Source organism: Salvelinus alpinus, chromosome 30 (assembly GCF_045679555.1).
Source record: "Salvelinus alpinus chromosome 30, SLU_Salpinus.1, whole genome shotgun sequence".
Taxonomy (NCBI): domain Eukaryota; kingdom Metazoa; phylum Chordata; class Actinopteri; order Salmoniformes; family Salmonidae; genus Salvelinus; species Salvelinus alpinus.
The window spans coordinates 14467680-14480414 of record NC_092115.1 but is presented as its reverse complement, the minus strand read 5'-3'; the positions used below and the strand labels follow the sequence as shown (position 1 = coordinate 14480414).

Sequence of the window (12735 nt, the reverse complement as noted above, 5' to 3'; positions counted from 1 at the left end):
GTCTTCATCAGTTCCCAAGAGTGCTTTAATACATTTTATTCTGAGAATGTAAGTACAATTTTATATTTAACAAGTCAATCATAAATTAAATGGTAACAAGGAACAATTCAAGTAAATAGCACATCTACACATTTGAAATTCATACACTCCTTGGCAAAGACGAGTGAAAACCGTAATCTCAGAGGTCAGTAAAAAGTGGATGCTGCAGTGCCTGTGTAGCTGTGATGCGTTTGGCTGGATTCAGGTCCAGCAGTCTATCCAGCAGGTCGTAGGCCTCGTCAGGCACCCTGTCCCATCCCCTCTCATCCTGGGCCTCAGGCTCTGCTAGGGTCTGGTCCTCCTCTGGGTGGTGCTGTCTGGAGGGCTCCCCAGGGGGATGAGTGGAGATGGGGGAGTCATGGGTGTGGTGGTGGCGTGTGGTAGTGTCTCTGTGGGGATGTGGTGTGGCCTCATCGTCCGGGGATGGTCTCCTTCCTCTGAGGGTTTCACACAAGGTCCTCAGGTCCTGCCGGGGGAGCTCGCGGCTGCACACCACTGATTTACCTGTGGTTGAATAATGGTCATGTTATGGTCAGACTGCTGTACTTTACTCTGGGCTTACTGTTTTTAATATTACCAGTGGCATCCTGCCCTTACTCTTGTAATTCGACTCAATTAAAGCATTTTAAATAGTTTAGCTTTTTTTGTAAATGGCTTTTTATAAAGTTATGAACTAAGCTACATTATTAATTGGAGCCTCTTATTGCTGTTTTTTAAGTGACATGACTAAGAGGAAATTAGATTATCCAAACAATTACATTGATATCAGTAACAGGTCTTAGGTAGGCCCATTATGACATCATCAAGATACGGGACTTTCCTTCTATGACGTAGGTGAAGTGATGTCACAGTGACAACTTTGCAAATACAATGGCTTGTGACTCAATCTGGTGCTCAGTGTTGCTTCAACAAGCAACAACCAAGATGTCTTTGTGGCCTCCAAGCATCCTAGTGCACAGAAGAGTCTGAAGAGCAACAACAAAAATACCATGGAGGAAGGAGAGGAAATGATATGACAGACAAAAAGGTCTGTACGAAGATTGAAGAGCAGTTGAGGGTCCAAGGAGATGTGAGAGACCTCGTCTGAGTTGGTTGGGGGCACCTGGGGTGTGGCCTTGCAGAAAAGGGGGCAGAGTGGTAGAGTTGACCACACCCTCGTCCCCTCCAGGGAGGACATGAAAAAGAAAATCAATAATCCGACAGACCACTTCTTCTAGATGGATGGGAGGCTTCCTGGCCCTGGGGCTACCTGCACTCTTTCATCCAGCATGAACTGACACTGTTTCTCTGGCTCTTCAGATGCTGGGGAAGACCCTATTGGCTGTCCACATGGCAGCATTGTAAATGTTTTTATGTATGATATTTAGCATCGAAATCACAGTGCAACTTGGGTAATTTCCCTAGCAACTTTCCGACATTGCTATGTTTCACCTTGGTTACTTTAGCTGTACACCGGTACAGATAACCATTTGTAGTAGTTGTGGTCAGTATAGTCTGCCTGGCACTAAATCAGAAAAAAAAAACAATGGCTGACTGGGTTGGGAAAGAAACATCTGCAGTTCTTCGGTTTCAGGACGAATTATAAAGGTGAGCCAGCAGACCTGATCGAAGTCACTTGCAGAATATGCGATAATCAGGGCAAAGGATGGACAGACTACAAACATCAACATTTACAAGTTCGCTAAGCTGAGTTTCCAATTGCATCTTATTTGAAAGACACAGGCTAAAATATTTCCGTACAAATTTTGTTAGGCTACTTTTAGATTTTGTAACGTGTAGGGCTACATTTAGTACAGTTACATATCCCTTTTTCCTATTTGTTTTTAGCCTAAGCCAATGTTTATTCATTTTTAAGTGTTAAATAATACATTGGTTATCTGATTGTATATTTAGGATTTTTACAGTTCGATAGGCAAAAGGCTTAGCCTAAGCCAATGTTCATTAAAGTGTTAAAGAATGTTATAAACTGGATGGGTCGAGCCCCGAATGCTAATTGGCTGACAGCCGTGGTATATTAGAGCGAATACCACGGGTATGACAAAACATGTATTTTTACTGCTCCAATTACATTGGTAACCAGTTTATAATAGCAATAAGGCACCTCGTTGCGTCATGCCGAAGAACAACCCGTAGCGTGGTATGTTGGCCATATACCCCCCCCCCCGGGGCTTATTGCTTAATTATAGGCTAAATAATACATTTGTTTTATCTGATTGTTGTTGACTTTTATATGTACAATTTGTAAGCTATTCAAAATAAAGTTGTTTGCGAGACAATTCTGACAGATTCATCATTAAATTAATTTTTTGTTCCCATTTATTGAAAATGCTGCTGGGGGAGCTATGCCCGATTGCCCAATTCAAGCACATGAATAAACACTGGCAATATTATAAAATGTTAGTTTATAAGTTTAACTTGTCAAAGTAACATTTACTGCAACTTTTATTGACAGTACCCTAGTGTAGGCCTATATTATTGGCTGTTTGTTTTACAAGGAGGGATTTTCCGACGGCACAATTTATTTTGCCAACACTTTGGTAAAGTAAAACAAAAACGAAATGTGGACTTCCTGTTCTGGACTTCCTGTTCGATTAGTCGACTTCCTATTTGATTAGTATATCTTGCAATTGTTTGTTCTCTCTCTCATTATTACTATACTATGTTTTTATTCAGGCTATTCTGAGATGGAACTCTGTTAGGACTATAGATTCCTTCCATGTTTGATCAAAAAAATAATAGGATATGCCTAGGTCAAAAAGTCATTCAAATCAAAAGGGAATTGGGGAGAAAAACAGACAAATATATTTAAAAAGGGAAGATTTTAAAACAACAAGCCAGACAACGACAACAAGACCCATGATCATCAGACGGAGGAGGAAAACACGTTGGACCCCATGTGACATGTTCAGCTGCTTTGGTGCTCTCCTCTCTTTCTACAATCCACATTGTTCACTTGCATTATGTTAATAGTCAAACTACCACATACGTATTAAACATTTAGGCTATGGGGAATAGGGCATTTGGCATGTTGCCCTGCTTTGTGCTCACTGAGCTGTCATGCGTTGCCAGATTCCAGCGGTAAAGTCAAGTTCAACTATGCTAAACCATCGTTTGTGACATCAAGATGTCGTCACCACCGACAATGGCTGTCAAACATGGTCGAGAAGACGAATACACACCGAACGTCTTGGCAGCCTGGATGGTTTCTCTGGAGCCTCGGATGGTCATGATCTGTGTGAGGGCGATGAGGTCGTCACTGGCTTTGAAGAAGGGGTACCTGCCACTCAGCAGGGAGAGCAGGATCACACCAGCTGACCAAATGTCTATGGCTGCAGGGAGACAGGAGTGAAAAATAAACAAGTTGACATGTACTGTGAAATATGATTGAGAACACATTCTTATTTACAATGCAGAGAGCAATATTGCAGTGGAGAGGAGTATTAGTAGAGATGCGAGGTGTAGTACTGCTGAGGATGGTGTCTGTTAGTCTTACCTGTTCCCTGGTTGGGACACTTGGTCAGGACCTCTGGTGCTCTGAAGCCAGGGGTTCCGGCCCTGGGGGCCACCTGCTGTTTCCTGGACATACAGATGTTACAGACTCTGTCGGTGGAGTAGCAGCTGCAGGTGAAGCCCAGGTTGACCGCAGCAGGGGTCATCCTCTGGTTGGGTCTCTGGTTGCTGACAGGGGTCCTGACAGGTACTGGGCGCCGGTGGGCAGAGACAAACTTGCGTGTGGCAGGGTTGTCGGTTTTGGTGAGCTTCACCAGCTGCCCCAACATAGACGCAAAGGATTGTTATGATCGGAAGAAAGTCTTTCCAAAGAAAATCTACAGTTCATCGTCTGGTTCGTTACTGCTGGAGGGCAGTCTAATTGAATATCCAGAAACATGTATTTGTTGGTGACAACTCCAAAAGACTAAAACAGAGTTACTGCTAGATAAGAGAGAACTGAAAAGTACACCAAACTTGTGCGGCAATATGTCTGTCAATCAAATGTGTTCAATACACACTGGACAACAGAGTAGCTATGGATTGAATGTAAGAGGAGAGAAGGCAAGCATTTCCTACCTCCATCTTGGGGTCAGTGGTTTTGGTGGGGACGGGGGTAAAGCTATTCAGGTTCCTCTCTCCAAACACGGCCCGCGGTGCTTTACACAGACCTGAGAACTCCTGGTTTAAATTTAAAATAAATAAATAAACGAAGTCACATCATGTCACTAACGAACGCCGCAGACAAAGTACATACAGCAAATATACTACATGCCACCGTATACATTATAACATCCCTGAAGTGTGTTTTCAGCTCAAAACGTCTTCAGAGTATCACAACACTGTATGGTCCAATAACTACAAGGTCAATGAAATAATAAAAACTAAGCCTATAGACAAATACCATAACACCACTGTAACCAAATGAAGTGCTAGAGATAGATCCAGTGCAGACAACCTTGGTGTGTTTAGAGCGGGTGGTGGAGGTGAATGTGGAGATCGAGACCCTCTTATCTGGTGGTTTTGAGGAAGTGGAAGAAGAGGTGGAGGAGGAAGAGTGAGGCGCTAAGGTCCTGGGGTGTGAAAGTGAATGTAGAGGTGGGGCTAGGGAGGTTGGTGCCCGTTTCCCCTGTGATGTCTCCGGTTTCCCCGTGGAGCCCCCACTCTTTTGGGTCTTCTGCTTCACCACCTTCAACAGCTCGATCTGGGTGTCGGTCGTGCCCTGTGCCAGCCCAAAGTCCACCAGGGCAAACCTGCAAACCACCATGAAAACAATATATGGTAGGAATACGCACACCCCTACAAAATGTGGGGAAGTTGCAGGTAGCAAAGATTTAAGGGGTTTATAAATGCTTGAATTTTGGAATAGAGACCATTCAAGACAGGAGATTAATCATCTCAGTCCAAAATGTGGACGTCAGACCAGAAGACAGGATCTCTGGACCTGACTAACTGAGTCAAGTATTCCAGAGTGTCATATAGAGCTGAAGGTTAGCTCCAGTGATACAGAGGTATTCCGTACTCACATCTTCTCCTGGCGGTTGTAAAGGAAGTTGGTGGGCTTGATGTCACGGTGGATGATGCCAAACTGGTGGATGTGTCGGAGGGCTTTCAGCAGGTGGTAGATATACTGACGCACCTCCTCGAAACTCAGCAGGCCAATGATATCCTGATAGGAGAAAGATTTCCATCACTTTGCTAGTGTTATGCCACAAACAAGGTATAAACACACAAACCAGGCAACCAACTACACAGTATTGACTCACCACAAAGGTTTGATGCTCCATATAAGGCATAACAATCACACAGTGATCATCCTTTCTGAAGCAGTAGGTCACGCCCATGACGTTTTCTTTTCCACTTAAAGAGGGAAGAAAAACATTGAGAACATTGTGTTGTCTAAACCTGGGGTCTCCAACTTTTTCTAGCATGAGAGATACTTTTAAAAACTCAAACATGTCGCAAGCTCCTTTTTCTAGCTTTCAAATAGTCACATTCTTCTCCTCTCCCCCAGGAACATTAGTGTATAAGAGAAAGTAGTGCACTGTTTTTACTGCCAATATACCTGGTAAAATAATGGTTAATAAACAACTAAGGGGGGCCCTATAAAATCTGTGCAATCGAATTGTTGGAGACTCCTGTTCTAAACTGTAAACTAATGCAGTGCAATCCTATTCATGCATCTGTTGAGAGAATGTTCCTCTACAAGTGGATCAGTCAATGAAAATATTAGTGCTTGTGGTAATATTGTTCCTACACCCAGAGCATGTAAAGTGTGAGACTTACCCAGCCACAGTGAGGCACTGGAGCTCTGCAGCGATCCTCACAGGGTGACTGGTAGGGATGAGGTGCTTCAGGGCAAACTTCTCTTTCGTCCCATTGGCCATCAGAGCCTCACCCAGGTACACTGAACTGAAAGTACCTACATAAAACAAAGTATTTTGTTGTTTTGCCATCAACAACAGATATAGGATAACCCTTTAATTGTTAATTGCCAAACTGTGGCTAACCTGCAGTTGTCTGCATATGAAGACATAGAGTACTACTACATACCTTCACCAATTTTGTCTAAAATGTGGAAAACTGTGGAGAGCTGAGGAACAGCTTCGTAGAGGTACTCAATGTCATTCTCCACATCCACTGGAGAAAAATAGAGAGTTACCATACAGAAGGCATAACATAATTGGTAAAGACAATATCACCGAAACAATGCCCCTACTTCCTGTTGGACGATCAAACTCACTTGATAGTTTTCTCCTTCCAAAGTGCTTGTCGGCTTTGACTTGACTTTCACTGCTGTTGCCGTCATCGCAGACAGAGGGAATGACTTCCATTTTTTCTGAGGATCCAGAAATACAGATGAGCATTTAAACCAGTAAAAATTGACACGATGAATGTGATGAAATTATAACATGTAATTGGGAAATTTAAGTTGACTAAAGTTAATATTTAGTTTAGAGTGATCAACATAATGTTTAGCATATGTCGAGTTTCTGTAATACACATCTTCCTGTGTTCTGTTTGTGACTGGCAAGATGCGGGTTGACTAGAGGCACAATGACCAAGTACACACGGATTATTCTGCAGAGCAACTGTCAGCTAACCAAGTTACTGTGCATGGGATAGCTGGCAAGTTAGCTGACTTTTAGCAATCTGCTAACTCTGGTTTGACAAGCTAACTATGTTGAAACAAGGTTTTTAATAAGGAAACAAGCAGATACAAAAAAAGGTACTTTATGCTGATATTACTCAATTGTATACTATTCAAACAACACAGAACAACTAGCTACAAGCTCAACTAGCTAGCTTCTAGTTTGGAGAATGTACACTGAACAAAAATATAACCGGGACATGTAAAGTGCTGGTCCCATGTTTCATGAGCTAAAATAAAAGATCCCAGAACTTTTCCATACACACAAAAAGCTTATTTCTCACAAATGTTTTGCACAAATTTGTTTACATCCCTTAGTGAGCATTTTATCCTTTGTCAAGATAATCCATCCACCTGACAGGTGTGGCTAATCAAGAAGCTGATTAAACAGCATGATCATTGCACAGGTGCACCTTGCGCTGTGGACAATAAAAGGCCACTAAAATGTGCAATTCTGTCACGAAACACAATGCCACAAATGTCTCAAGTTGAGAGAGCGTGCAATTGGCATGCTGACTGCAGGAATGTCCACCAGAGCTGTTTCCTGAGAATTTTTGGATAATAAGCTGGCTCCAATGTTATTTTAGAGAATTTGGCAGTACGTCCAACTGGCCTCACTACCGCAGACCATGTATAACCACGCCAGCCAAGGCCCTTCACCTGCAGGTTCGTCAGAGGGGGAAGGCGGGTGCTGGAGTGTATTTCAGCCTGTAATAAAGCGAGGAAAAACTCGTTGGCTGGGCCTGGCTCCCAAATGAGTGGGCCGATGCCCTCCCTGGCCCTACCATGTACGTGCCACTGCCCAGTCATGTGAAATCCATAGATTAGGGCCAAATTAATTTATTTAAATTGACCAATTTCCTCGAACTGTAAATCAGAAAAATCTTTGAAATTGTTGCGTTTATATTTTTGTTCAGTATATATTATAAGACAAATTTGAACTACCAAGCTACTTGCTGATTAGCTAACTTAGTTGACGTCTAGGTTCAAAATATATCCCATCGTCAACCTAGGCTAACGAGCTGAGCTAGCCAGCAAAGTTCTTTGCAAATCGAATTGACGTTACAAAACTTTAATTTACCTTTATCGTACAAATCACTTGTAAAGGATAGCCGATGAGACTAATTGAATACTCTCTGAGACAAATGAAATAAAAAAATTAAAAAAAAGATATCCTGGAATATTACAAAGCAGAACTTTATAAAAGACAAGCAAATCCAGAAGTGCTCTCCCCTCTCCTTTTCCGCAAACAACAAACTCCGCGCTAAAAATGTACGTCAAATGACGTTTGACGTGGTACGCACACACGTTTTTCAGGTTTTATATATTTTTCTAGTAATGGCGTCTTTTTTTGTATGCACTAACTGCGCTATGGTTCTTTGAACAAAGCCTATGGAAATGTATGGAGTTCTTGTAAAGTGTTTTGATAAACGCCGAAAATAAGGTCTGTGGTAAACACAGGCTTAGGAGATCTCATACTTTTTGTTCTATGATATAATCGCAATCAGCTAACGTCACTTTTTGTGAATTATGTAATAAATAAAACAAACGCACATAAAGGCTTCATAATTCATAAAGGTCATGCTAACTGACTGTTCTATAGAACAAAACGTATTAGATCTCATAAACCTGTGTTAACCTCAGACCTTATGTTCGTCATTTATTTCAAAACCCTATTCTTTCCCCATTAATTTTGCCCATAGAAATGGTTGAAAGAAAATGGGGATACCTAGTCAGTTGTACAACTGAATGCCTTCAATTGAAATGTGTCTTCCGCATTTAACCCAACAATCAATCAGAGAGGTACGGGGGGCTGCTTTAATCGAAATCCACGTCTTCGGCGCCCGGGGACACTGAACATACCAGAATATTGTATAGCTCTACGTACTGTCAGGAATCCACAGATATGTTTTTTGACTCACTGAATAATGTTCACTCTATCAGTGATATAGAATCTAAACAGTGTGATGGACCCATCAAAGTTGAGGAGATTATAGAGTCTATCAAACATCTAAAGAACAATAAATCACCAGGTGTTGATGGAATTACATCAGAATTTTACAGATTATTTTCTGAACAAGTAGCTCCCTTCCTATTTGAAGTCTTTTTAGAGAATATTAAAAACAATGTTCTCCCTCCTACAATGAGTCAGGGGTTAATAACACTGATACCTAAGCCTAAAAAATAAGTGCTGCTAATCGATAACTGGCGTCCAATTTGTCTTCTTAATAATGACTATAAGATATTAGCTTTACTACTTGCAAAAATAATTAAAGAAGTCCTGGATGCAATCATTGATGAAACACAGTCTGGCTTTATGAGGAACAGACATATTTCTAACAATATCAGACTAGTATTAGACATACTTAACTACTCAGACCTAATAACCGAGGATAGCTTCATATTATTTTTAGATTTTTATAAAGCATTTGACACAGTAGAGCATCAGTTCCTCTTCCACTCCCTTGAGAGACTTGGCTTTGGGGATTTTTTCTGTAAGGCTATTAAGACTCTCTATGCAAATGGTAACAGCTCTATCAAATTGAAATATGGCACCTCACCTAGATTTGAGTTAAAGAGGAATTAGGCAAGGTTGTCCTATCTCTCCGTACCTGTTTTTATAAATCACCCAACTTCTTACAAATTCTTTAAATAATAGTCCTGTACAAGGTATTTCCATAGCTGGTAAAGAAATTATTATAAACCAGCTGGCTGACGATACTACACTTTTTCTGAAAGATGCTAACCAAATTCCCATATCGATCAATGTGATACAATCCTTTCCCAAAGCGTCTGGTCTATATCTTAACATTAATAAATGTGAACTCGTGGCTGTCAAAGATTGTGTGACACCTTCATATTATGGTATTCCAGTAAAAGAAGAACTTACATATTTAGGCATAACCATTACAAAGGATCAGAAGTCTAGAGGCTTACTAAATTTTAACCCTCTTATTAAAAACCCCCAGAAGAAGCTAAATCAATGGCTACAGAGGGACTTATCTTTAAAAGGTAGAGTCCTAATAACCAAGGCTGAAGGTCTAGACTAACATATGGCGCTCTATCTTTATATCTTGACAGTAAAATAAGCAAGGAGATAGACCAGCTGCTTTTCAACTTTCTGTGGAGAAACCATACCCATTACATTAGGAAAACTGTTGTAATGAACACTTATGAGAATGGTGGGCTGAATTTTCTGGACTTTACTACCTTAAATAATACTTTTAAGATCAATTGGATAAAACAATTCCTAAGAAGACCCACTTCTCTCTGGGATTTTATTCCTCATCATGTCTTCTCTACTTTTGGTGGCCTTAACTTCATGTTGTTTTGCTATTATAATATTGACAAAGTTCCAGTGAAACTTTCTGCTTTTCATCGGCAGGTTTTCTTGTCATGGTCCTTAATTTATAAACACAATTTTTCTCCACACAGATATTATATATGGAATAATCGGGATATATTGTATAAAAATAATTATTTGTTTTTAGAATATTGGTTGCGAAATAATATCCTATTGGTGAGCCAACTAGTAAATGCAGAGGGTCTTTTACTCAGTTATAAGGAATTCTTATCACTTTACAAGGTCCCTGTAACACCTAAAGATTTTGCAATTGTTTTAGATGCCATTCCCTCAGATGTTGCTCTATTATTCAGGAACGTGTCAAGACCTGACCCTCAGAGCCTACCTTCTATTGACCCTGTTGACTCATCAGTAGGAAAGATTTGTTTCGCTTTTGGTCCATTCAACAACAGAGCGATACAAACCTTGTTTCAGCAGGATGTTGTATCTATCTATACCTTATGTCATGCCTTATTGGAATGGATTTATTGATAATATCTGTTGGAAAAAAGTTTGGATGTTGCCACACACATACCTACTTGTTAACAAAATTAAGGAAGTTTCCTTTAAAATGATTCATAAATATTATCCTGCCAACCACTATATGAAGAAGTTTAAGGAAAACATCAACTCAAATTGCTCCTTTTGTAATGACCACCCAGAAACAGTGTTGCATCTTTTTTGGCATTGTATTCTTGTAATAAAACTGTGGCAAGACATCAGTAGATTTATATTTGAACACATTTATGAACACACTTACACTATTGTGGAGAGATGTACTGCTTGGATTCTTTACCTACCTACGGTAGAAATAAGCTGAAACATTTTTATGTAATTAATTTCATAAATGTTTTGGCCAAATTTCATATTCACAAATGTAAATTTACAAACAAAAAAACACATTTTCTTACCTTACAAAAAGAAATTGAAGCTCAATTGTCCATTGTATATTATTCATATATACTTGTTCCCACATGTACTTCCTGTATTGATTTGTTGTTAATAAAAAAAACAAAGGTAAATCATTTCCGTTTTTTAGGACTACAAGCTGACGAGCTCGCCAGCTTGTAGTTCTAAAACCCAGAAATGAGTTAGCTTTACGAATTATGAAGCCTTTGTGCTTTTTTTGATTACATACATGCTTCACAAAAAGTGATGATAGCTGATGAAGGTTATCTCCTAAACCTGTGTTTACCACAGGCCTTATTTTGGAGTTTATCCCCAAAAAACATTCATTTTCCCATAGTCTTTTTCCAACGAACCATGCCGGAGTTAGTGCCTACAAAAAGACGCCATTTGTGCTGTCCTCACTAAAGCTTTACTCCCTTTAAGCGTTTTTTTTTTTATAGCTACACAGTCGTCTTAATCATTAAGTCTTCCATGTTTCCGCCTGGAGACACAGTATCTTTAGTTGATTTAATTCAGAAGTGTAAAACTGCAACACGAGCACACAGGATAGATACAAAAGGTAAGTAGAGGTTCATATCTTAACACATAGGGTACATGGACAGCTGAATAACCTATGACAGTGACAAAACAACATTGTGTGGGTCAATTACAGGTTTGATGAATAATTTAAAAAAATCTGATATAAACATATATTTGCTGGGCCTCCCGAGTGGCGCAGTGGTCTAAGGCACTGCTTCGCAATGCTAGCTGTGCCACTAGAGATTCTAGGTTCGAGTCCAGGCGGTGCGTCTTCCGGGTTAGGGGAGGGTTTGACCGGCAGGGATGGCCTTGTCCCATCGCGCACTAGCGACTCCTGTGGCAGGCCGGGCGCAGTGAAAGCTGACACAGTCGCCAGGTGTACGGTGTTTCCTCCTACACATTGGTACGGCTGGCTTCTGGGTTAAGTGGGCATTGTGTCAAGAAGCAGTGCGGCTTGGTTGGGTTGTGTTTCGGAGGACGCACAGCTCTCGACCTTCGCTTCTCCCGAGTTCGTACGGGAGTTGCAGCGATGAGACAAGACTGTAACTACCAATTGGATACTACAAATTTGGGGAGAAAAAGGGGTAAAAAAAACATTAAAAAAACAAACATATATTTGCATACAAAGTAGCTAGAATTAGGAAAATAGTAGCTACGAACAGTGCCTTCGGAAAGTATTCAGACCCCTTGACTTTTTCCATAATTTGTTACGCTACAGCCAAAATGGATGAAATAAAAAAAATCCTCGTCATTCTACACACCCCATAATGACAACATGAAAACAGGTTTTTAGAAATGTTTTAAAATGTTTTACAAATAAACAGAAATACCTTCATTTACATAAGTATTCAGACCCTATGCTATGATAATCGAAATTGAGCTTAGGTGCATCCTGTTTCCATTGATCATCCTTGATGTTTCTACAATTTGATTGGAGTCCACCTGTCGTAAAGTCAATTGATTGGACATGATTTTGAAAGGCACACACCTGTCTATATAAGATCCCACAGTTGACAGTGTATGTCAGAGCAAAAACCAAGCCATGAGGTTGAAGGAATTGTCTGTAGAGCTCCGAGACAGGATGGTGTCGAGGCATAGATCTGGGGAAGGGTACCAAAAGATGTCTGCAGCATTGAAAGTCCCCAAGAACACAGTGGCCTCCATCATTCTTAAATGGAAGAAGTTTGGAATCACCAAGTCTCTTCCTAGAGCTGGCCGCCCGACCAAACTGAGCAATCGAGGGAGAAGGGCCTTGGTCAGGGAGGCCACTCGGACAGAGCTCGAG

At 40.7% G+C, this 12735-nt stretch overlaps 1 protein-coding gene across 2 annotated transcripts; it reads right to left on the bottom strand.

Moving 5' to 3' along the window:
* Positions 1 to 7: 7 nt before the first annotated feature.
* cdc7 (cell division cycle 7 homolog (S. cerevisiae)) lies at positions 8 to 7975 on the bottom strand. Of its 2 annotated transcripts, none has more exons than XM_071377302.1 (11): positions 7761 to 7975; positions 6272 to 6367; positions 6082 to 6168; positions 5815 to 5950; positions 5295 to 5388; positions 5055 to 5197; positions 4487 to 4781; positions 4108 to 4209; positions 3533 to 3806; positions 3219 to 3368; positions 8 to 543 (listed from the first exon to the last, which is right to left on the bottom strand). In XM_071377302.1, exons 2-11 carry the CDS (start codon positions 6360 to 6362, stop codon positions 179 to 181), a joined length of 1737 nt encoding a protein of 578 aa, XP_071233403.1. In that variant the 5' UTR covers positions 6363 to 6367; positions 7761 to 7975; the 3' UTR covers positions 8 to 178. The 2 variants fall into 2 exon arrangements, with proteins under 2 accessions (XP_071233403.1, XP_071233404.1); XM_071377303.1 differs by lacking the exon at positions 7761 to 7975 and adding an exon at positions 7340 to 7361.
* Between the last annotated feature and the right edge of the window lie 4760 nt (positions 7976 to 12735).

Coding starts and splice junctions, on each gene's coding strand:
- cdc7 (XM_071377302.1), bottom strand. CDS start 6,362: ATGGAAGTCATTCCCTCTGTCTGCGATGACGGCAACAGCAGTGAAAGT. Junction 3,807..4,107: donor CCACTGACCCCAAGATGGAG/GTAGGAAATGCT, acceptor ATGTTGGGGCAG/CTGGTGAAGCTCACCAAAAC. Junction 544..3,218: donor CCAGGCTGCCAAGACGTTCG/GTGTGTATTCGT, acceptor ATTCAACCACAG/GTAAATCAGTGGTGTGCAGC.